The sequence below is a fragment of the Nelumbo nucifera genome, chromosome 2, assembly GCF_055504915.1.
Source record: "Nelumbo nucifera cultivar China Antique chromosome 2, China Antique-T2T, whole genome shotgun sequence".
Classification (NCBI taxonomy): domain Eukaryota; kingdom Viridiplantae; phylum Streptophyta; class Magnoliopsida; order Proteales; family Nelumbonaceae; genus Nelumbo; species Nelumbo nucifera.
The window spans coordinates 71,750,802-71,774,195 of record NC_142650.1 but is presented as its reverse complement, the minus strand read 5'-3'; the positions used below and the strand labels follow the sequence as shown (position 1 = coordinate 71,774,195).

General features: G+C 39.9%; 1 protein-coding gene across 2 annotated transcripts in view; it reads left to right on the top strand.

Annotated features, from left to right (window-relative positions):
- The window catches only part of LOC104604127 (uncharacterized), a 185,859-nt gene that overhangs the window by 69,824 nt on the left and 92,641 nt on the right, over positions 1-23,394 (top strand). For both annotated transcript variants that reach the window (XM_010268359.3, XM_088898921.1), the window contains 5 exons: positions 1,222-1,719; positions 1,844-2,170; positions 5,323-5,454; positions 5,594-5,707; positions 5,943-6,127. In XM_010268359.3, the coding sequence (XP_010266661.1) occupies positions 1,222-1,719; positions 1,844-2,170; positions 5,323-5,454; positions 5,594-5,707; positions 5,943-6,127 (1,256 nt within the window). The remainder of the gene's footprint in view (positions 1-1,221; positions 1,720-1,843; positions 2,171-5,322; positions 5,455-5,593; positions 5,708-5,942; positions 6,128-23,394) is intronic.

Genomic DNA, 23,394 nt, shown 5'->3' with positions numbered 1-23,394 from the left:
CACTACACCACACGAATCAGCCCTCTTCTCTTCATCGATTAGGGGAGGGCTTCTTAGAAACTACAGCAACCGACCATGAACAGTACAACTGGAGGCATAGAGACCTCCAAGGGAAGAGGGCAACCACTCCTTTTCATCCCTTTCCCTTATCTCCAATCGATGGCAGAGAAGTCAAGAGAAAACCCTAGACTGAGTGCACAGAAAACAAAAATCTGGGCAGATCCGAGTTGCTTAGTTGAGCTCTGATACCATATTATGATTCGGCCTGCCCTGGAGTTCTGTTAGTCTGATAACAGCCAAGAAGAGAGAAGAAGAAAGAAGAAAGAAAGAGAGAGAGAAAAGAGGAGAAAAGGAGAGAAGAAAAGTCTGGTTCGAATGAGAGAACCTCTCCCATTCGGCCAGACATGTTTTATATTACTAACATAATGGAAAAGACACATGTGCCCTTACTTAAGTGAGGGACACTAGTTATAATATAATATTACAGATCAGCAACCTCAACATAAGTATAAAGACAGAAATACCCCTACATACTCGACACTAACAATAACAATAGTTCACGGTATCAGTTTCTCCTTCCCAACCACAATAGCTGCATTCTTTGACCATTCCTCGATCACCAACACCGACACCATGACCTCTAACGTTCCCATCTCTACAACCACCACAACCTCCTCTCATGCCATGGTTACCCCCTCTGGGATAGTTGCTTCTACCACGAGAGCCACCTCTACCGCCTCTGGTATGTGGGATTGTAACCCTTATGACTCTGGAGAAAACTTCTGATAGTGTGGGTATATCACTGCTACCTAAAATCTGGGCATACTCCAATTTAAATTCAACCCTCAATCTAGAAAAAAAAATCTTGCCACATCTAAATGATCTCTTTGTTGTTTCTGTACTTTGAGATCAAAAGGGGCTGGTATGAATCCAACTCATTGTGCAAACTCCTTAAACTAGCATAGTACTCCTCCACACTCTTATCACCTTGTTATAGCTGAAAATATTCCTGGTATAATTGATATATTCTAGTTAACATTATCCTGTCTAGAATACAGCTGTTTGGCATGTTTCCTAATTTCTTTCACAGTAACAAAGAACATCAATTTCATACTAATATGAGGTTCCATACTGTTCCAGAGACATGTCATGATCTGCGCATTCTGAATCCAATTATTATACCTTGGATGGGGTTATATGTGTGTCAATATTTTATTGCAGGTGTATCTTGTTCATTCACAGGATGAGCTGACTGTCAACATGAAACTGCATTCTCTTAAAATTAAGGATGAGCTTCAAGGTCGTCTTTCGATGTCTACACAGTATTTAGCCTGTTCTGTGCTCAGTGGTGATGATGTATCCACTTCACTTGGTGATTTAGATCCTAATGTGAAAGGGTTATCGATGATGTTTCCGGAGGATGATGAAAGTTTTACAGATGCTCTGCCTGATTTAATGACTAATCCTGATACCGGTTTTTACTCACAAATTACTGATATTCATGAAGGTTTAAAGCATGAATCTTCAGATATAAGTGATCATTATGTTGGATTTGTTTCTACTGAAGATTTTACTCCTGATAGTGATTCAACACAATGGAAGGGTATTGCTTCTGAGTTGTTCTATGAGGCACCGGAGAATGATACTTCTCATTTTGTTGCTTTTATCTTTTCATCAAAGAGTCCTAGCTCTCCCTTTTATGATGGTATTGATTCACAGGTAATGAACATGACAGCATCGTGGATCTTAATTTTATTTGGATCCTTGATTATTCGTAATTCTAACCTGTCTTTTTTTTTTACTTCTAACTTTATTTGCTAAATTTGTTAGTTTGTTTTTCCAGATGAAAATTCACATGTCTAAGTTGGAATTGTTTTGCAATAGACCTACTCTTGTTGCTTTAATTGAGTTTGGTTTGGATCTGAGCTCAGCAAATTCTGGGGTAGGCAGCAAAAATGAGAATAGTGATCCTGTAGTAGAATCTTCTCAGATCAGAGAAAAGACGGAAGAAAATGGACGTTCTTTTGTTAAGGGTTTGCTGGGCTATGGTAAAAGCCGTATAGTTTTTAATTTGAGCATGGATGTTGGTAGTGTCTGCGTATTTCTGAATAAGGAGGATGGTTCTCAGCTTGCCATGCTTGTCCAAGAGAGTTTTTTGTTTGATGTGAAGGTGTGTTGGCTTTTCTATATTTCACTTGCTTGATTTTGTGCTTTTTATCTTGTTTTTCTGTGAATTATGTTGCACCAGATGGTGATCATGCACTTAAACAGCATTTTTGCTTTCACTTTGGCTGGTATCATGACTTTTCCACTTCATGATCTCCTAACAAGAATAAAGACTACTTGGGTATCTCTTTTCAGTGTTGTTTTCTTCGTTACCAAGGTTGTTATTTTGGGAGACGTTGAAAAATGAAGAAAACAGAACAGAAAGAAGACATTCATTGGTCAACCTACACAAGGAGTTTAAAATGAAATATGTAATAGCCTTATCACATTATGCCCTTATATTGAAGCTTGGTGAATTATGGGAATTTGAGTGAAAAGCTGGTCATTGGGTTGGTTCCCTCTAAAATTCTCTCTTCTTCTTCTCCTATTTTCTTCTCTTTTACTCTATTTTCAATTTAGTAGGAAGGGTTCCCTTGAAGCTACTCCTGTGGTGTCCAGATCCCATCAAATTTGGTATCAAAGCTTCAGTTTGAGCTCCTTAGCCTTTTTGATACCTTCCAAGATGGCCACAATTTCAGCTCGGAGAAAATCTCCTTCCCCAGTTGGGCCTGAAAACGTAGCAATAGTCTCACCCTCCTCATTCCTAAAGATCCTCCAATGCCTGATGGGCTGGGATTTCCTTCACTGCTACCATCAAAGTTCAGCTTTATGAAATCAAGATCTAGAACATTCCTGTTAGGAGCTGAAGAAGCCACTTTCTTACAATTGTTCAGCAGATCTGATGTGGAAATGTCTTCGAATAACTTCAAAGCTTCAACCATTGTATTACTATTACCCTTGTAGTGATTACTTCAAAGTCAATTTAATTAAGGCTATGGTCCCTCCCAAAGATAGGTAATTCCTCTTTGAAGAAGCTAATCTCATTGTAGCTTTATCGACCACTAGGTTCCACAAATTACCATTTCTCTGATTGTCTCCAAAGGGTAGGCCCAAGTAATTCATAGGCCAATGTGATACTTCACAACTGAAGATAGCTACACACTTTGACATCACCATTTCATTGATATTCACTCCCATTGCACAACCCTTGTTAAAATTGATTTTCAAATTTGACATTTGTTATATGAGTTGAAATGCTAACTTCATAGTCTCACCCAACTAGGATCACCTCCTTCACATAATAATATTGTGTCATTAACAAATTGCTGATGCTGATGGGTGATAGGCACTCTATCCCTTCCCAATCTCCACTGAATCTGCTTTTTGGATTAATGTCCCAAATATTACCTACCAAGGTAAAAAGAAAGGGGGAGAGAGGGTCATCCTGTCTAATCCCTCTAATAGCTGGAAATTGATTAACTACAGTTCCATTCACCAATATTGAATAGTGTCAACTTTTTATACAACCTCGAATCCATTTGCACCATTTCTCCCCAAAATCCAAAATTTTCCATTACTTCCAATAAAAAGACCAGTTTACCAAATCATAGTCCTTCTCCAAATCAAGTTTGCAAACTATTCCCTTCTTTCTATTCCTTTTGAATCCTCAACGCTCTCATTCAAAATTAAGATCTGATCGATAATCTGTTTGTCCTTTACAAAAGCTCCTTGATTTGGAGAGATGATAAAAGGAAGCACATATCCTATTCTTCGAGACACTACCTTTGCAATGATTGTATACAATCTATTAACTAGGCTGATGGGTCCAAACTCTCTTGGGTGGTTTGCGCCTCGAACTTCTTCGGGATCAAAGCAATAAAAGTGGAATTTAGTCAAGGATTTATCATCTCTCTTCTAAAAAATTCATTGAAGACCCTCAATAAATTTTCTTTTAAAAAATCCCAGCAATTGTGGTAGGAAGCCGTTGTAAACCCATCCGACCCAGGTGCTTTAGCTCTATCCATCGAGAAAACTGCCTCCTTTATTTCTTTTAAGTCAAAATTCCTTTCCAACCAAACCTTGTGATCTTCCACCAAACTGTTGAAAATTCCACTCTTTTATTTTAACTTTCAAGTCCTTTAATTATTTTAGATGGAACCTCAATCCCTCTCAATTAACCCTTGAATTGCTTTCTTCCTACCATTCCTTAATTTTCTCCTTAAAACCAAGGTGACAAAGCCACATATTCTCAAATCGAAATGGAGCTGGACCCCTTCCCCTCAAGTCCTTCATAGATAGAGAGATAGGCCAATGATTGAAGTAACTCTAGATAAAGCTTTTGACACCAAATTACTAAAAAAAATGATGCTCCTAGTCCACTGTGAATAGGAATCTATCAAGTTTTGAGCAGATTGGGTTAGCTTGTTGGTTGGACCATGTAAACCTCTGTCCAGCATTGAGTTTTTGTTGTTGTGGGGTTTATTTTGTGATGAATTTTTGAGCTTCTAGGTTCTTCTGTTTTTTGTGGAGGCTCGGTCGGGTTGGATTGCTTATGTGGGATTTGAGGTTTTGTTTTTTCTTTTGTCCTTTGCAATTTATTTTTTCATTTTTATAAGTTTTATTTTATTACCAAAAAAAACAAATAGTATTCAGGGAGAGTAGCGAGGGTTGACTTCATCAAAGTTATTCTATGCCTAGGGAAATGTAATTGATCTTCCAAGTCGCAATTTCCTAATTTCTCTAACACTAAGTTCCTAAACAGATCACTCTCAGGATTTCCTCCCAATGGCAGCCTCAAGTATTGCATATCCAAGATCCAATGATCCTAGCTAGAGTTTCTCTTTCTGTCCTCCATGCTGACCCCTGCTACACAATTTTTCTCAAAATTTATTGTTAGGTTTGACATCCTTTCGAAAAGCCTCATCAGCAATCTTTACATTCTTGCTTGTTGGGGGGTCCTCAGAGTCATCTTTTCAGATTGAGTTAGAACTGCAGACTGAGTTTCTTTGAGATCTTTGAGATTTCTAGTAAACTTGTGCATCTCCACCTCAATTTTGTCCACTTGTTCCTTCATGGAAGCAGATCTTGTAACAGTCATCTTCTGATCTGGGGTTTGAGAATACTGGTTGTCATTTTGCTTGAATCACATCATTTTTATACACATGATATGCATTCATTTTTTTTTCTTGTATGTTTTCATTTGTGATTAGAAAACCATTGCTTTTTTGATCTTTGTCTTGCTCTAATTGTATTATTTGACCCAATTCCTTCTCCAAGGTTCACCTAGGCTCTCTTTCTATAGAGGGCACACTGGGAAATTTCAGGCTGTGTGATATGTCTCTTGGACCAGACCACTGTTGGGGTTGGCTTTGTGATATACGTAATCAGGGTACAGAATCCCTTATTAAGGTACCACTGTTTCTTTTTCTTGAATAACTAATGATATGTCTCTTGTATCAAACTAATGACTTGATTAGCTTTTCTGCTCTTCTTATTTCAATCTTGCTTGGATGACCTTTTTTTTCTCTTTCTTTTTTCCTTTTTTTAGTATATATTTAAATCATACAGTGCTGAAGATGATGATTATGAAGGGTATGATTATAGCTTATGCGGTCGTCTTTCTGCAGTACGCATTGTCATCCTTTATCGATTTGTTCAAGAGGTAATGCCATCTGAAAGATTGTAGCATTTTGGGACAGTTGTTATTATCCTTATCATTGATTGAAATGCTCATTCTGATATTCATGTTATCTTTGTTCGGCAATGCCTTTTCTTGTTTTTGAAGTGATTCATGATCATTATCTGATGTGTTTTCTTTTCTTTTGACTTTATTATGTATTTCTTCATGCCTTTTTTCCTCTAATTCTTCTGACAATTACAAAGACATGCCTCTGCAGATAACTGCATACTTCATGGAACTTTCCAGTCCCCGCACTGAAGAAGTAATTAAGCTTGTTGATAAAGTTGGGGGCTTTGAGTGGTTGATTCAGAAATCTGAGATAGATGGAGCAGCTGCATTAAAGATGGACCTCTCACTGGACACTCCGATAATTGTTCTTCCACGAAATTCAATGAGCAACGAGTTTGTATTATTAACCCTTGATTTTTTGTAGCACTTTAGTTTTTGGGTAAAACTATGTTAGGTTCTGTATATATCTAGAAGATAATTTGGCACTGAAGTAATGAAAACTGTTTTTGGATAAGCACTGTATAATAAATCTTGGTGGATGTCCACATGCTTAAAAAATGAATGGCTTGATTTTTTGTTCTGTTTATACTACTACTACTAAATTATCAATTGTATATACTGTATGAGTTTTGAACTTTCTATACCATGGTAGTAGAGTGGAACTGAATACTTTGGTTGTCTGCTGCAGTTCTCAAACAAAATACTTGTATCAGCAGACTGTTTTGATTCACAAACTTCACTACCTAAATTAAGAACTTGCAAAACATTCATTCTGCTGCCTCTAGTGTGGTTCACTAACTTCATCCGGTTCTTTCCATTAATATGCAGTCATGTTCCGAAGATTACTAACTGCTTTGTAAGAACTTATCGGTTTCTTTTCCGGTGGAAGAACAAACTGGAAGTGGTTTATTCCTAATTGATTTACTTTGACCCAGAAAATTGTTTCCTGTTTTTTTTTTCGACCATCTATGTGTGAACTGAATTGAGAGCAAGAAGAAAACAGATTTAGGGGTGTCAAGAATGGTCAACCCCCACCCCAAAGAGTCTTTTATATTTAAGAGATAAAAGATATGTACAGTTATAAGAATTCCCTTACAGGGCCGAAAGATAAAAAGAACAAATAAAATAATAAGAATTCAGTATTGTACAACAAGGACTACTCTAATTGTGTACATCAAGATATATCTTCACACTCCCCCTCAAACTGATGTGTAGACATCAGCATCAGTTTGCCCACAAGAATGAGATGCCAACTTTTAGTCATGGCCTTGGTGAAGATGTTGGCAATCTGCATGTGAGAGGCTACACGAGGAAGAGATATAGAGCCTACAACAAGGAGGTCTCTAATAAAGTTACAATCCACCTCGATATGTTTAGTCCTCTCATGAAAGATTGAATTAGATGCGATCTTGATAGCACTGGTGTTGTCAACACACAGAGGGATAGGAGTAGGAAGAGAATTACCAAGATCCATGAAAAGGGACTTCAGCCAAACAATCTCGCTACATGCAGAAGACATAGCTCTATACTCGGCTTCAGTAGAAGTCTTAGAGATAGTTTGTTGTTTCTTGCACTTCCTGGAGATGAGAGAGTCACCCATGAAAACGCACCACCCAGTAGTGGATCGATGAGTGTTAGGGTAATCAGCCCAATCAACATCAGCATAAACCCTCAACTGTATGGATGATGAGGAGGAGAAAAACAGTCTCTGAGAGGTTGTCTCTAACATAACAGATGATGCGACGAACAACAGTCATATGAGGTTGTCGTGGGGCAGAGACAAATTGACTGACGACCTGAACAACATGTGAAATATCAGGCTTGGTCATAGTAAGATAGATCAAAGAGCCAACAAGCTGACGATACAAGGTAGCATCAGGAAGGATGAGGCCTTCGGATTTAGATAGCTTGACATTCAGCTCTAGGGGGGTATGAACATGTTTCTCATCAGTGATTCCAGCTAGTTTGACGAGATTGGAGGCGTATTTTTGTTGAGAAATAAAATACCCTCAACTGCTACGATGAACCTCCAAACCCAAGAAGTGAGAGGACCCAGGTCCTTCATGTGAAATGAGTTATGAAGTAAGGACATCAGCTCACAAATGCTGTCATGATCATCCCCCGTTAGAAGCATGTCATCAACATACAATAGGAAAATAGTGATACCCTGGGGTCTTCTCTTAACAAAGAGGGAGTACTCAAAGGGACTCTGATTATACCCAACTGCAACAACACCCCAGAAGCTCTCAAACCAAGCCCTGGGTGCTTGCTTTAGACCATATAAAGACTTCTTCAAGCAACAGACACGTGAAGGATCACTGCAATATCCTGGCGGAGGTTTCATGTAGACTGTCTCCTTTAGTTCTCCATGAAGAAAAGCATTCTTCACATCTAATTAGTAAATAGTCCAGGAATAAACATCAGATATGGCCATAAGAGTTCGAACTGTGGTGATCTTAGCAACCGGGGCAAATGTTTCTTCATAATCAATCGCATATTCCTGACTGTATCCTTGGGAAACTAACCGGGCCTTATATCGATCAAGGGAACCATTTGACTTCAGTTTGATCGTATAGACCCAACGGCTTCCAACAATAGAAGCATCTGGAGGAGATGGCACAAGATCCCAAGTATCATTCTCGTGGAGGGCTTGAATTTTGGCATCCATAGCTTCTTTCCACTGAGAACTTCTAATGGCTTGCTGATAAGATCTAGGGATATCTGTGGAAGAAAGTACAATAGAAAAGGAACTATGGCTTGAAGGATAACCATAGCGGTTAGGAGGTCAAGAGATACAGGTAGAACGACGAAGTGGAATAACTGAACTGCTATTTGAAATAGGAGGATCTTGGGTCAAGGTATCACATACAGAGGATATCTGAGATGGATACTCTGGACTGGGTGGAAGGGGGTTGTAGGCGCAGGAGCTGGGACACGTAGCCGCTTGCGGGTGAAGACAAGAAGATCTCTCTCAGTTGAGGAAGAGTAGTGTCATTTGAATCAAAGTCCTGCAAAACAGAGTTGGAAGGAGCAGACAATCTAGCAACCCTAGAAAAGAGGGAGATGTGTTCAAGAAGAACAACATTCCGAGAAATCCGAATACGACGAATAACAGGATCATAGCACAAAAGTCCTTTGTGGTCAGGACTATATCCCACAAAAAGCACACATAGCAGAATGGGCAGTTAATTTAGATCGTTCACGAATAGGAAGATGAACAACAAAGACAACAAAAAACATGAAGGCTAGAGAAATCTGGGGGATAACCAAAAAGTTTTTGGAAGGGAGAAGTGTTGCCTAGAACAAAGGATGGAAGAAAATTGATCAAATACATGGCTGTACTGGTTGCTTCTACCCAAAACGAAGTTGGAGTATGAGACTTTTGTAGTAATGTCTGCACAACACTGAGAATATGTCCATTCTTCCGTTCAGCCATACCATTCAGTTGTGGAGTGTTTAGGCAGCTGCATTGAGATTGAATTCCTAAACTCCTCAAGTATGCTAGGAAGTCTCCATCTTTATATTCTCCCCCTGAATCTGAGCGGAGGATAGTCACATTACACTTGATTCGATTTTGCACCATAGTATGAAACAATTTAAATGCACCAAAGACTTCTGATTTGTGGCGTAGAAAATAAATCCAAGTATATCTGGTACAATCATCTATAAGTAATACGAAATATTTGTACCCCAATCGTGAAGTAATAGAAACAGACCAAACATCACTATGTATTATCTCAAAAGGTTTAGTGGTATGTTCAGATGTATGAAGAAATGGTAAAACATGACTTTTACTCAAACAACACGTAGTGCAAGAAACATCAAAAGTATGAACATGAGGAATTTTATTCTTAATCAAACAAGAGTCAAACAAAAATTTTAATTTTTGGGAATATGGATGACCCAATCATTTATGCCATCAATCCCAAACGTTTTTTCTACAACTCAACAGAGAATAAGATAAAGAAGAACTAAGTAAAGCTGAGGATGCCCCTGATTGACATTTCTCGAACTCCAGCGTAAACAGACGGCCCAACCTATGCCCCTTCTCTTTCATCTTCCTACTGTACTAGTCCTGTATCAAGCAACCATCATGAGAAAAGGTGAGAACATTTCCTTCATGAACAAGTTGGCCAACATAAATCAGATTAGTGGTAAGGTTGGGTATTAAGAGGGTTTTGGAGAGAGGGAAGGGACAAATCATTACTACCAATGATGTCTAACTTTTCATCATTAGTAGTAATAATATGTTTATGGTGAGTTTTAGTGGAAGGGATTGGGTGATTGAGGTAGGCTCCTGTCATATGGTTGGTGGCACTTGAATCTATAATCCAAGCATGTGAAGGGGAAGAACAATATGCAGAGAACTTACCAGACAAGCCAATAGTAGAGAAAGCAGAGGAAATAGCAGAAGATACCAGTTGCCGAACCATTTCTTCATCCATGATACCTGTTGAATCACCTTTCACTGAAGACTCACCCTTGGTAGATAGTGTCTGTTGCTTGTCCATTTGTTGCCTGATAGGCCCGGGGCTGAGTTTTTTTCTGAGAGCCCTTAGCTGGTCGGACTGGACAGTTTGGAATGACGTGACCATGTTGCTTGCAATAGGTACACACATTCTTCTTCTTACAGTGAGATGCAATATGTCCAAAAACCTTACACTCATAGCACTGGGTTTTGGAGAAGTCCTTGGAGGTTGGCTTCTTACCCCCATGAGCAACAAAGACTGTTTCAGCCCCAACTTCAGCCATCTTCCCATCAAACCCAGTTGCAGTGAGAAGTCTAGTCTCTTCCCTCAGAAGTTCCCCTAAAACAGAATCCATATCTGGAAGTGTTCCCCTACTCAGAATGTTGGACCTGATTATCTCATATTTAGGTCTAAGTCTCATCAAGAACTGAGTCACCTTTCTCTTCTCAAAGTGCTTCTGAAGATATTTCACACACTCTACTGGATCCGAGGGTTCAATATGAACAATCTCATATTCAGCCCATAAATCAAGAAAACCAGAATGATACTCTTGTATTCTCCTATCTCCTTGGCTGTAAGAAAATATTTTTGATTCTATCTGATATTGTTTAGATACGTTGGATTGTTGATAAACTTTTTCTAGATACATGTACATCTAATATGCTGTTTTCATTCTCCTCATAGGTACAAATATATGATAGTCAATAGAACTCAGAATCCAAGAAACAGATTTAACATTATCCAATTCCCATTGTTGTAAAGCCTTGGCCTCGGTCTCAGCTGGTTTGGTGACCGTTCCATTCAGATATCCTTCTAAACCCTTTCATTCAACATAAAAGTCGAAGCGGAACTTCCACATCCCATAGTTCTGTCCTTTCATCTTCACATGAATGATATCACCTTTGTCTGAAGCCACTACAGCAAGAAAGTAGCACAAAATAGGGTTTGGCTGAAGTTTAAAGGAGCTAAACTGAAGTAAAACTTGATCCAAAAACTAGTGAAATAGGCTGTAATCAATCCAAGAGAGTCAAAAAGCTGAGATAGAAACCCCTTACTTTCACCGGAGATTGTTTAAGATCCAAAACAAAGGAAAACTGAACACAGTCCAGAAAAGGTCTGGGTGCAGCCGCCTAGAAGAAGAGTCCAGATCTCTCTCAAAACTTCACGGATCTCTGTAAAAATTTCTGAGTATGTTCAGAAGGGCTAGGCGACAACTCCTTTCAAATCTTGCTGCAAACGGAAGTCAAACGAGAGAGATCTAATAAAATCTTTTTCTGGATGCGCAGAAAACAGAAAAGGTGTTCCTGGAGAGATCAAAACAGTCCAGGACCACTCGGCAGAGATGTAGGCTTTCAATAGATCACAAAAACAAGGTGGATCAGAGAGAAGGAAGATCAAAGGGCAACCTGCTCTGATACCATGTGAACTGATTTGAGAGCAAGAAGAAAACAGATTTAGGGGTGTCAAGAATGGTTGACCCCCACCCCAAAGAGTCTCTTTTATATTAAAGAGATGAAAGATATGTACAGTTACAAGAATGCCCTTACAGCGCTGAAAGATAAAAAGAACAAATAAAATAATAAGAATACGGTACTGTACAACAAGGACTACTCTAATAGTGTACATCAAGATATATCTTCACACTATGAATGTAATTAATTTCTAGGATTTGTGTAAAATCAAGTCCAGTGAAATGTATTTTAGTACCTGTTTGTAAGTCTCATTTGCCTCTTGTAATTTCTTGAAATGTCTTCGTTGTTTGAGTTATAGTGAGTTGTCATTTTTCACTTGCCAAGGTGATTGTTGATATTCCTAAAGAAAAACGGCCAAGACAACAATGCCATAGCTTTATTTGACTCAAAGAAACATCCGAATTGATACTTTTAGTATGAGAATGACATGTTAAATTTGGTGTTGATGGTTGATTTTTAAGGTGGACTCCGTTGACCTCATGTGTACTTACAATCATCTTCACTGTGCTCAGATCTTAAAAATACAATTTTTGGAATGCTGCACAACAATTAAGGCTTTTGGGAAGGGAATTTATAGGGCAATACCGAGGGAGAGGTTGTCACTGATCTTAACCCACACTGGTTTTACATGGAGTCTCAATGGATGAAGTGTCCTTGTTTGACACACATTGGACTTAGATTAAATAGATAATTGAAGGACATTTCTATGTGGGTTCTTCCTTTTCCATTTGGTTATTTTGCATAAATGAATAGCTAATGTACACAATGAATGCTATTTTTCATAATTAACATCTCTAAGCACTAATATTAAAGATGACTTCAGCTGGATCCTCACTGGTGTGTATGGTCCTAACTCTCCCTCTGATAGAGTGAGGTTTTGGGCTGAGTTGGAGTCCCTGCATGAGGAGGACATACCATGGTGTTTAGTGGGTGATTTCAATGTCACCAGGTTCAGTTCAGAACATTCTAATGATAGAACCCCAACCAGAAGCATGAGAAATTTCTCTAATTTTATTGACAGACATAATCTATGTGATCTCCCTCTTACCAATGGGCTTTTCACCTGGTCAAACATGCAAGAAATTGCCATAAGCTGCAGACTTGACAGATTTTTACTATCTCAGGATTGGTTGGAGAGATTCCCAAACCTGTGTCAAGAACTTCGTCCAAGATGTACCTCAGACCACTGGCCCATATTGCTGAACACCGAAAGAATTATTAAAAGAAAAACCCCATTCAGATTGGAAAAATTCTGGCTACAACACAAAGATTTCAGTAAAAGGGTTGCAACATGGTGGGTAGACTGCAAAGTAGAGGGTTGGGCTGGATTCAGACTTCTTTAGAAATTAAAAGCTTTGAAGAAAAATCTTAAAGCTTGGGGGAGAGAGGAATTTAAAGCTGTTGAAGAAGAGAAAAAAAGAATTCTTTCGGAATTAGAGGACTTGGACAATAGAGAGCAAAATGGGATCCTCAATGCCTTAAAACAGAAATAAAAGAGAAGAATTAAGAAAGGAATGGGAGAAACTAGTTAGAAGGGAAGAGATCTATTGGAGACAAAGATCAAGAATGAGATGGTTGAAAGGAGACAATAATTCCAGATTTTTTCACACCTATGCCTCGGGAAGAAGTAGGAAGATTTTTACTTCTAAGCTCAATCTTAATCAGAGAGAAGTGGAGAATCATGAGGATATTTCTGAAGCTTTCCTTTCTTTCTTTAAAAACCTTTACTCCAAGGATAGTGAAAATCAGTTTACAATATCTAATTGGGATGGCACTACCCTATCAGCTGAAAAGAGGGATTGGTTGGAAAGAAGCTTTGAAGGGGAAGAAGTCAAGAAGACTATTTTCAGCATGGATGGATATAGGTCTCCAGGGCCGGATGGCTTCCCTATTGTTTTCTTCCAAAAGTGTTGGGAAATTGTAAAGTCAGATCTCATGGAGTTTTTCAGAGACTTCCATTCATCTGCCATCATTAACAAGGGCCTTAACTCTACATTTCTATGCCTCATCCCTAAGAAAGGGGGGAGTTTTGGAAGTTAAAGACTTTAGACCTACAAGTTTGGTTGGGAGCATATACAAAATTTTGGCGAAGGTTCTAGCCAACAGACTTAAAGAAGTCCTTGAAGATCTAATTTCCCCAAATCAGTTTGCTTTTGTAAAAGGAAGACAAATTGTGGACAGCATTCTTATTGCAAATGAGCGTGTGGAAGACAGAAAATCCTCTGGGATCCCAGGGGTCCTTGTGAAACTTGATCTTGATAAGGCGTACGACAAAGTGGATTGGGACTGCATTCTTGATTGCTTTAGGCTAAGAGGGAAACAGGATCAGGTGGATTAAAGGTTGTATTGGCTCTCCTTGGTTTTTAGTATTGATAAATGGTGAAGCGAAAGGTTATTTCAAGGCTAGCAGGGGTCTAAGACAAGGTTGCCTTCTTTCCCCATTACTTTTCACTTTGGTGATGAATATATTTAATTATCTCTTTGACAAGTCAATTCTTCTCAATTTGTTGAAAGGTTTTGAAGTGGGCAGGGATAAACTTCACATCTCTCACTTAAAGTTCGCCGACGACATAATCCTATTCTTGGATGCTTCCATAACCAACATCACAAACACTAAAATGGTAATCGAATGTTTCGAGATTCTCACTGGTCTGAGAGTTAGTTTCGGCAAAAGTAGTATTGTGGCTATCAACTCAGTGGAAGTGGAACTTCTAGAAATTTTCAAATCTTTATTGGGGTGCAAAGTGGAGAATCTCCCCATTACCTACCTTGGGATGCCTCTTGGAGGGAATGCAAAATCCCTTAACTTTTGAAGTCCTGTGTTGGAGAAATGTGAGAAGAAATTATCGACTTGGAAAAAGTGTTATCTCTCCAAAGGGGGTAGGCTTACTCTCTTAAAGGCCTCCTTATCAAATCTGCCGGTCTACTTTCTCTCTGTCTTCTAGATTCCGACTAAAGTCAGAAGTCAGATTGAGAAGCTTCAAAGGAATTTTCTTTGGGAAGGTGGTGGAGATAAGAGAAACCATTTAGTCAGCTGGAAACAAGTTTGTAGACCAAAAGAGGAAGGCGGTTTGGGTATTGGATAGCTTAAAGAGAAAATTCTTCTCTCCTAGGCAAATGGCTCTGGAGATTTCCGAAAGAACCTAATGCTCTTTGGACTGCTGTCATCTCAAGTAAATATGGACGAAATACAAACGGGTGGGATTGCAATCTCCATTTGAACAGGATAAAGGCCACCAATCCTTGGAAAGGTATATGTTCCATTCATACTTCTTTCTTTCCTTTTATAAGGTATAAAGTGGGAAATGGTTCTAGAATTAAATTCTGGAAAGATCTTTGGTGGGGGGAATCTACCCTGGAAGCCTCTTTCCCTAGGCTGTTTAACCTCACCCTTGACTAAGAAGCCTCTGCTTGCCTCCCAAACCAGTCCGCTGAGAATTCTTTAAACCTCCACCTCAGAAGACCCCTAAGGGACTCGGAGATTTCTGATTTAATAGCCTTAATCCAAACCCTCAAAGATGCCTATATATTCCCCTCTCATTCTGACACCCGAATATGGACCCTTCACCCAAATGGCGAATTCTCTTCTAAGTCTATGTCCAGGGCTTCGACTGCTGAAGATCAACATCCCTCTTTTCTTTACAAGAAAATTTGGTGCAGCCACATCCCCTGAAGAATTTGATTCTTTGTATGGGAAGCCTGTCTTCAGAAAGTTAATACTTGTGATCTCCTACAGAAAAAACTTCTGGGAAGACACTCCATTTCTCCTCATGTTTGTATTTTATGTCTCAGTGAGGGTGAATCTGCAGATCACATTCTTCTTTATTGCAGCTTCACTCAAAGGATATGGTCCCACTTCTTGAATATGGCAGGGTACAGCTGGGTTTTTCCAAAACGCATTATGGATAACTTGAATCAATGGCAAGGAATAGGGCTTAGAAAAAGGGGTAAAGTCTTTTGGCAATCAGTGCCTCATGCAGTAATGTGGGGCGTTTGGGATGAAAGAAACATCTGTATCTTTGACACTAAAAGCAGAACCTTGGAGGAGTTAATCTCAGATATTACCTACCATTGCGTCCTTTGGGCGGTGAATTCAGTTCTGTTTAAAGGACTTTCAGTCAACGATATTTCCAGAGATATTCACCCCTTTCTGTTTCTGCCCCATCCCCAGCAAACTCCCTTGAGGCTTCCCGTTTCCATCAGTGATGGTGCGATAACCCTTAATTTTGACGGTTGCGCCTTAGGCAATCCGGGCTTTGCAGGTATTGGTGGTACAGTAAGGGACGAAAGGGGCAATATCTGCTGGACTTTCAGTGGTCCAATCGGTTGGGCCGACCCCACAAAGGCTGAAGTGATGGCTGCTCTCACTGGACTCAGGATAATAAAGAATCTGGGAATTCAGAATTTGATCATTGCAGGTGATTCAGCAAATACGATAAAATGGTTAAGAGACAAAAAAGGGGGCCCTTGGAGGCTGTATAACTATCTGACTGAAGCTTGGGATTCTTTGGATGGTTTGAATGTTAACTTAGTTTGGATTCCTAGGGAACACAATCATACTGCAGATGGCCTAGCTAAATTTGGTGTGTATTTGGAGCATCTGTATAGCGACAACCTTCCTCCTTTGTATCTTGTAGGGGTTCCCCCCCTGCTTTGTATATCTCCTCTTGTTCCCCCCCTTTTTTTTCTCAATAAATTCTGGTTAAATTTTCTCAAAAGTTTCACAGAAATCTTCTAGACCTTTTTCTATAGGCTTATAAACTTAAAAATCAATAAAGATGGACTATATTATTACTTGGCTGAAATAGCTGATTGCAAACCAGGTTTAGATAAGAAAACAACAAAGAAAAATTAAAAGAAGAGAGAAGCGAAGAATGAGAGAAGACAAAGAGAAATGAGAGAAGAGGAAGCAGATTATATGGATCTGTTGCCTCACTTATTACTATTTGTATGAGCAATCAAAGTAAAGTACAATGACTGTTATACCCTTGCTGCCTATAATATGGGGGAAAAACAATGGAATAGTAAAACAACAATAAAAGAATATAGGGCCACACTTAAATAACTCAAATAACATATCAAGACTGATCTATTGTATCTTTACACTCCCCCTCAAGTTGGGAATAGATACTGGCCATTCCCAACTTGCATAAATCTGTCTCCAACTTAACTTCAGTGATTTCCTTGGTGAAGACATCTGCAAGCTCCATGCTAGAGGCTATAAATGGTAGTCACACTTCCTGAGTGGCAGCTCTTAAAATATTGATCCAATTCGATATGTTTTGTTCTATCATGCTGCATTGGGTTGTCGGCCATATTAACGACAGCCTGGTTGTCACAATACAACATCAAAGGCCTTTCATATACAACACCTAATTGTTCAAAAAGGGATCACAACTATAACATCTCAACTACTCTATGAGCCATGTACGTATACTCCGCTTCAGCACTAGAATGGGTAACATTCTGTTTCTTACTCCAAGGCACAAGATTCCCTCCAACAAAAGCATAATACCTTGAAGTGGACCTCCTATCATCAACACATTTGGTCAGTTAGTACTAGTGTATACTTCTTCATGTGATCATTGTCCTTAAAATGTATAACCCGGCCTGGATACCTCTTTAAGTAGGCAAGAAATCTTTCTACTACTAGAGGGTTGGTGGTTCTTGGAGAATGCATGTATTGATTGACAACACTAACAACATAGGAAATATCAGGGTGTGCCAAACAAAGATATAGAAGCTTTCCTACAAGGCATTGATACATGGTGTATCTGGACTAATCTTGTGATTTAACTCAATTGGTGTATTTGCAATTTTAACTCCTAGTTTCCCAGCTTCCTTTAGTAGATCAAGGACATACTTCCTCTAGGAAGTAATAAATACCGTGCTTGGACTAGGCCACCTCAATCTTCCTAGGAAATTCCACAGTTCACCCCAATCTTTCACTTCAAACTCCTTGTTGAGAAGTTGCTTAAGAGAATCAATCTCACTAGTATTATTGCTTGTCACTACAATGTCATTTACGTACACGGGAAAGACTGTGATCTGATTGAGCTTGTGTACAATTAAATCTAACCAAGGCAAGTCTAAATTTGTCAAACCATTTAATGTTTTCTACAACTTGCAAGCTTTCTTCCCTATATTTGTATCATAAAATCTGGGAGGGAACTCCTTATAAGTCTCCCCCTGAAGAGGACTTTGAGGACTGTAAGTAAACCCTAGTAGATTCTAGGTCGAAGTAGAGAAGAAGAAAGAAAAGAGAAAGAAGAAGAAGAAGAGAAAGAGAGTTCGGCCAGACTAGAAGAGAGTCTAAATCTCATCTCCCCTAGCTGACCCACTTGTATTTTTTCAAAATCATAGAGTTACAAGAAAGACCATTTTGTCCCTCATAAGAGATGGGAAACATAACTTAAACTCAGATACAATAGACCTTTCACTCTTAAGCAGATAAACCAGAATGACCAAAATACCCCTGACTCGAGCATTCTAACACTCCCCCTCAAGCTGGAGAGTATTTATCATATAGTCCCAGCTTGTTACAAATATAATCTGTTCTTCCCTGAGACAATCCCTTTGTGAAGAGATCTGCCCACTGATTTCCTGAGCTCACATGAGATGTGGTTATTGTTGGTTCGGCTGTCTTAATTTGTATGTTTATCCTTGTTGGGTCTTAAGTCATTAGTTATTGGGCCTTAGTTACTGGGCCTAATCTTATTTAGTGTTTATTTGTCTAGGTGTCCCTCCACTAATCAGGGGCATTCTGGTCTATTTATGTAACATTATGTAATGTTGTTATATATAATAGATTAGGGCTGGCTGAGAACTTATTCTGTCGCCCATCTCATATCTTCTTCTTCTTCTTCTTCTCTCATTCGATAGCTCTATTTCAGCAAACATGGTATCAGAGCACTAATCTTTTGACTGGTTACAGCAGCCGCCTTTTTCTTCTACTCGCAGTTAACTCTCTCTCTTCTTTTTTCTTGGTTGCTGCAAAGAAACCCTAGGGTTGGTCGCAGAACACAGCTGGACCTACATCTAGGGTTTCCCTTCGTTGTAGGGCCCAAGGGGAGATAGACCCAGAGGCTGATGCCCTAATAGACGCAGTACAGCAGATTGTAGCCATTCGGCTAAGATAGATCTGTGTAAAACAGATCTAGAAGAAAGGACGAATCTCAGCAGTCCTAGAACTGTTCGTGGGTGAGAGTATAACCTGAGATAGCAGTTCTTAGCACACAGTAGAAGCTAACACAGCAAGTTGCAGGCTGCGGCAGCAGTGATTAGAACACAGCAGAAGGTAGCACAACAGATTATAATCTGCGACAGCAGTAATTAGGGCACAGTGTGCAGTGTAGTACTCGGTGTTTCAGCTCTGTGTCGGGTCTTTCAGCTCGATGTTACAGTGCAGCAAGCTCCGTAAGTGTGAAACAGTTCATTATATATTGTGTTTACAGTCTTGACTTTACGAGTAGGAGAAGATGTCTTCCATATCCGGGGAAGTGTCTTCTAGAAATGTTAGGGCTTGTGGGAGGTCTCCTAATTTGGAGAATCCAAATCTGCACAGCCTACAGATCACAAGTGTGTTGTTGGATGTGTACAACTTCAGAGAATGGTCTGTCTCAGCCATGTTGTTCATCACATCCCGGGAACTCACTGGTTACTTGGACGGGCAGAAGAAGGAACCCGAAGTGGGGAGTGCTGAATATGCAGCTTGGCGCAAGGAGAATGCTACAGTTATGTCCTGGCTACTTGCCTCAATGACTCCAAGAGTAGCTAGGACTGTTCAACATTTCTCCACGGCTGCCAAGATATGGGAAAAAGTTTCTAAAACCTATGGGCAGAAAAAGAATAATGCAAGAATTTACAGATTGAATCAAGACATTGCTGCCTTGAGGCAAGGAGATATGAGTGTTGCAACATATTTTGCTACACTAGAAGGACTATGGGAAGAGTTAGATCACCACCTTATTATTGATTGGGAGAATGCCAGAGACAAGGAAAAGCATGACAAACAAGTTGAAGAGGGCAGAGCATTTAAATTTCTGGCTGGCCTAGATCCTATATATGAGAGCATAAGGTCCCAAATTTTGGGAAGGGATGAAATGCCAGACTTACATCATGTTTACTACCTTGTGAGGAATGAAGAGGTGAGAAGAAAAGAGATGCAGGTTGATACTCAAACTAACTAGCTGAACAGTCTGTGGAACATTCGGCCTTAATCTCTACAAATCAAAGGGGAAACAGACACTCTGACAAGAGACATCTGAAGTGCACCTACTGTGGAGGGGAAAGGCATGTGAAAGAGACCTGTTGGGTTCTCCATCCGCATTTGAAGCCAGCTGCATTGAGGAAAGATAAGAAGCATCAGAAGGGTCAATCTGCAAGTGTGAATCTAGCTACGGGTCACAGTGATGATGGTTCAAAACACTCATCCACAGTTACTTCCTCTTCCATGGGACAGACTACTAATTCCCCCGGAACCGGGTCCTTGGGTTTTACTGCCGATGAGGTAGAGGTACTTAGCCGGGCCCTAGCCCGTCTAAGGACCAATTCTCTTCCATCCTCCTCCCTTGCCAGATCAGGTATTGTCTCTGCCTTTAGTGCAACTAGTACTATTGATCTTGCCTCTTGGATTATTGATTCTGGTGCAACTGACCATATGACACACATGTCTTCCCTATTTTCTTCCTATCATTTAATGTCTGGCCAAGATAAAATGAGGGTTGCTGATGGTTCTCTCTCTACCATCTCTGGGAAAGGAGTGGTTGACCTAAGCAAGGACCTCTCACTCAAATCTGTCTTGCATGTTCCCAATCTTTCTTCAAATCTCTTATCTGTTTCAAAGCTTACCAAAAATTTGAATTGTAGCATAACCTTTTTTCCTACCCATTGTGTCTTTCAGGACAGATTGACGAAGAGAACGATTGGGAGCGGTCATGAGTGTGGAGGTCTCTACTACCTTGATGCAGACATCCGTTCGGCATTACAAACATCTACTACTAGTAGTCAGTCCAATGTGGAGTCAATAGCTAGTTTACATTTATGGCATGCTAGGCTAGGTCATTTACCATTTTCATCATTGGAAGTATTGTTTCCAGAATTATTCAAAGGTGTTTCAAGTCAAGAGTTATTTTGTGAAGTCTGTCAACTATCAAAGCAATGTAGAACTGTTTATTCAACTTCGAGTAATGAAATTCAAGCTTCTTTTGACTTAGTCCACTCTGATGTTTGGGGCCCCTCTCCCATTATTTCTGTTGATGGCTTTCGATATTTTATCAGTTTTATTGATCACTATTCTCGATGCACATGGATCTACTTATTAAAAACACGAGAAGAAGTGTCGCGGGTAATCATGACTTTTTGTAAAATGATTGAAACACAGTTTGGCACGAAAATCAAACAATTCAGGTCAGATAATCTGCAGAATACTTTGAAAGGTCCTTGAATCTGTTTATGGAGGATGCTGGAATGATTCATCAGTCATCTTGTGCTAGTACCCCCCAACAGAATGGGGTTGCTGAGCGCAAGAATAGGCACCTATTGGAGACTGCTCGAGCCTTACTATTTCAGCACAAAGTTCCAAAAAACTATTGGTCTCAAGTAATCCTTACTGCATCATACCTGATAAATCGAATGCCATCCAAGGTATTGGGGATGAAAACTCCTTTCTCTGTTCTTTGCCCTCATCTTCCTGACTTTTCTCTTCCACCGAGAGTCTTTGGGTGTGTATGCTTTATACATGTCAAGGATCCGAAGAAGACCAAATTGGATCCTAGGGCTACAAAGGGAATCTTTTTGGGGTACTCTCCTACTCAGAAGGGATACAAGTGTTATGATCCAGTCACCAAGAAAAAATATGTTACAAAGGATGTGGTATTCTTTGAGTTTCAATCCTATTTTCATTCTTCCCAGAATCCTCTTCAGGGGGAGACTAGTGGGATTGAAGAGGATTCTTCTGTTCCCCCTTTCTTTGTGCCTCTCTCTACCTCATACCTTCCATCTTCTCCTTCTGATCCACCTAGTTGTAGTATCCCGGGTGAATCTAGTGAGGCGCTCATTGTACCAGCCACTACTAGTGATGTTGCAGATGTTACTGAAGACACAAGCAGGCTGCAAAGAGATATCAGAATCACCTACAACAAAAGGAAGAAGGGCCCTCTAACTCATGACAGCAACCAATTGGACTCGGATCAACCTGTCTCAGAAACTCAAGGTAATCCTATCAGTTCCTCTGACTTGGATCTTCCTATTGCCCTTCGTAAGTCTACCTGTTCTTGTACTATCAGACATCCCATTGCTGATTTTGTGTCTTACTCACATTTGTCTCCCCGTTATTATTCTTTTGTGTCTGCTCTCTCTTCTGTGCATGTTCCTACCAGGTATTCTGAGGCAGTATCTGACCCAAAATGGAAAGAGGCTATGGATGAAGAAATGAAGGCCTTAATGAAAGCAAGGACTTGGGAATTAGTGGATCTACCAGAAGGGAAAGGCACTGTTGGATGCAAGTGGGTGTTCACTGTGAAGCATAGGGAAGACGGGTCCATTCAAAGTACAAGGCTAGACTGGTAGCAAAAGGGTTCACTCAAAAAGAAGGGATTGACTACAAAGAAACCTTTGCTCCGGTGGCAAAACTCAACACAATCCGAGTTCTATTATCATTAGCTGCAAATTTCACATGGGAGTTACATCAGTTGGACGTGAAGAATGCTTTCTTGAATGGTGACCTGCATGAAGAGGTTTTCATGGATCCTCCACCAGGTTATGGGTTTGGCAAGAAGGTATGTAGATTGAGAAAAGCCCTATATGGCCTTAAGCAGTCCCCTCGAGCTTGGTTTGAGAAGCTATGTGGGGCCATGAAGAAAGGGGGTTACACTCAAAGTGGGGCAGATCATACCCTATTCATAAGGAAGAAAAATGGCAAACTTACAGCACTTATTGTATATGTGGATGATATGGTAATTACAGGGGATGATCAGGAAGAGATTAAAAGACTAAAGGAGGTCTTGGCTGCTGAATTTGAGATCAAAGACCTGGGCCAACTGAGATAGTTTCTTGGGATTGAAGTTGCAAGATCCAAAGAGGGCATCTATATATGTCAGCGGAAATACATCATTGATCTTCTTCAAGAAACAGGCATGATGGGGTGTAGGCCAGCAGATACTCCAATAAAACAGAATCATGGTCTACAGGAGTCAGTAGGAGAGGACTACCTTGATAAGGAAAGATACAAAAAGCTGGTGGGGAAGTTGATTTACCTGTCCCTCACTTGCCCTGACATTGCTTATGTTGTACATGTTGTCAGTCAGTTCATGCACACTCCTAAAATCCCTCACATGAAAGCTGTGGAAAGGATCCTCAGATATTTGAAGTCTTGCCCGGGGAAAGGGATTCTGTTCAGAAAAAACAGTAAAATTGAAGTTGAAGGATATACTGATGCAGATTGGGCTGGCTCAGTTGGGGACAGGAAGTCTACTTCTGGGTACTGCACCTTTGTTGGAGGAAATTTAGTTACTTGGAGGAGTAAAAAACAGAATGTGGTTGCTAGATCTAGTGCAGAGGCCGAATATCGAGCTATGGCTCATGGTGTTGCTGATCTTTTATGGCTTAAGATCCTGCTTGGTGAACTTGAAATAAAGATTGAGTGTCCTCTCAAGTTGTACTGTGACAACAAGGCTGTCATCAACATTGCAAATAACCCAGTGCAACATGATAGAACTAA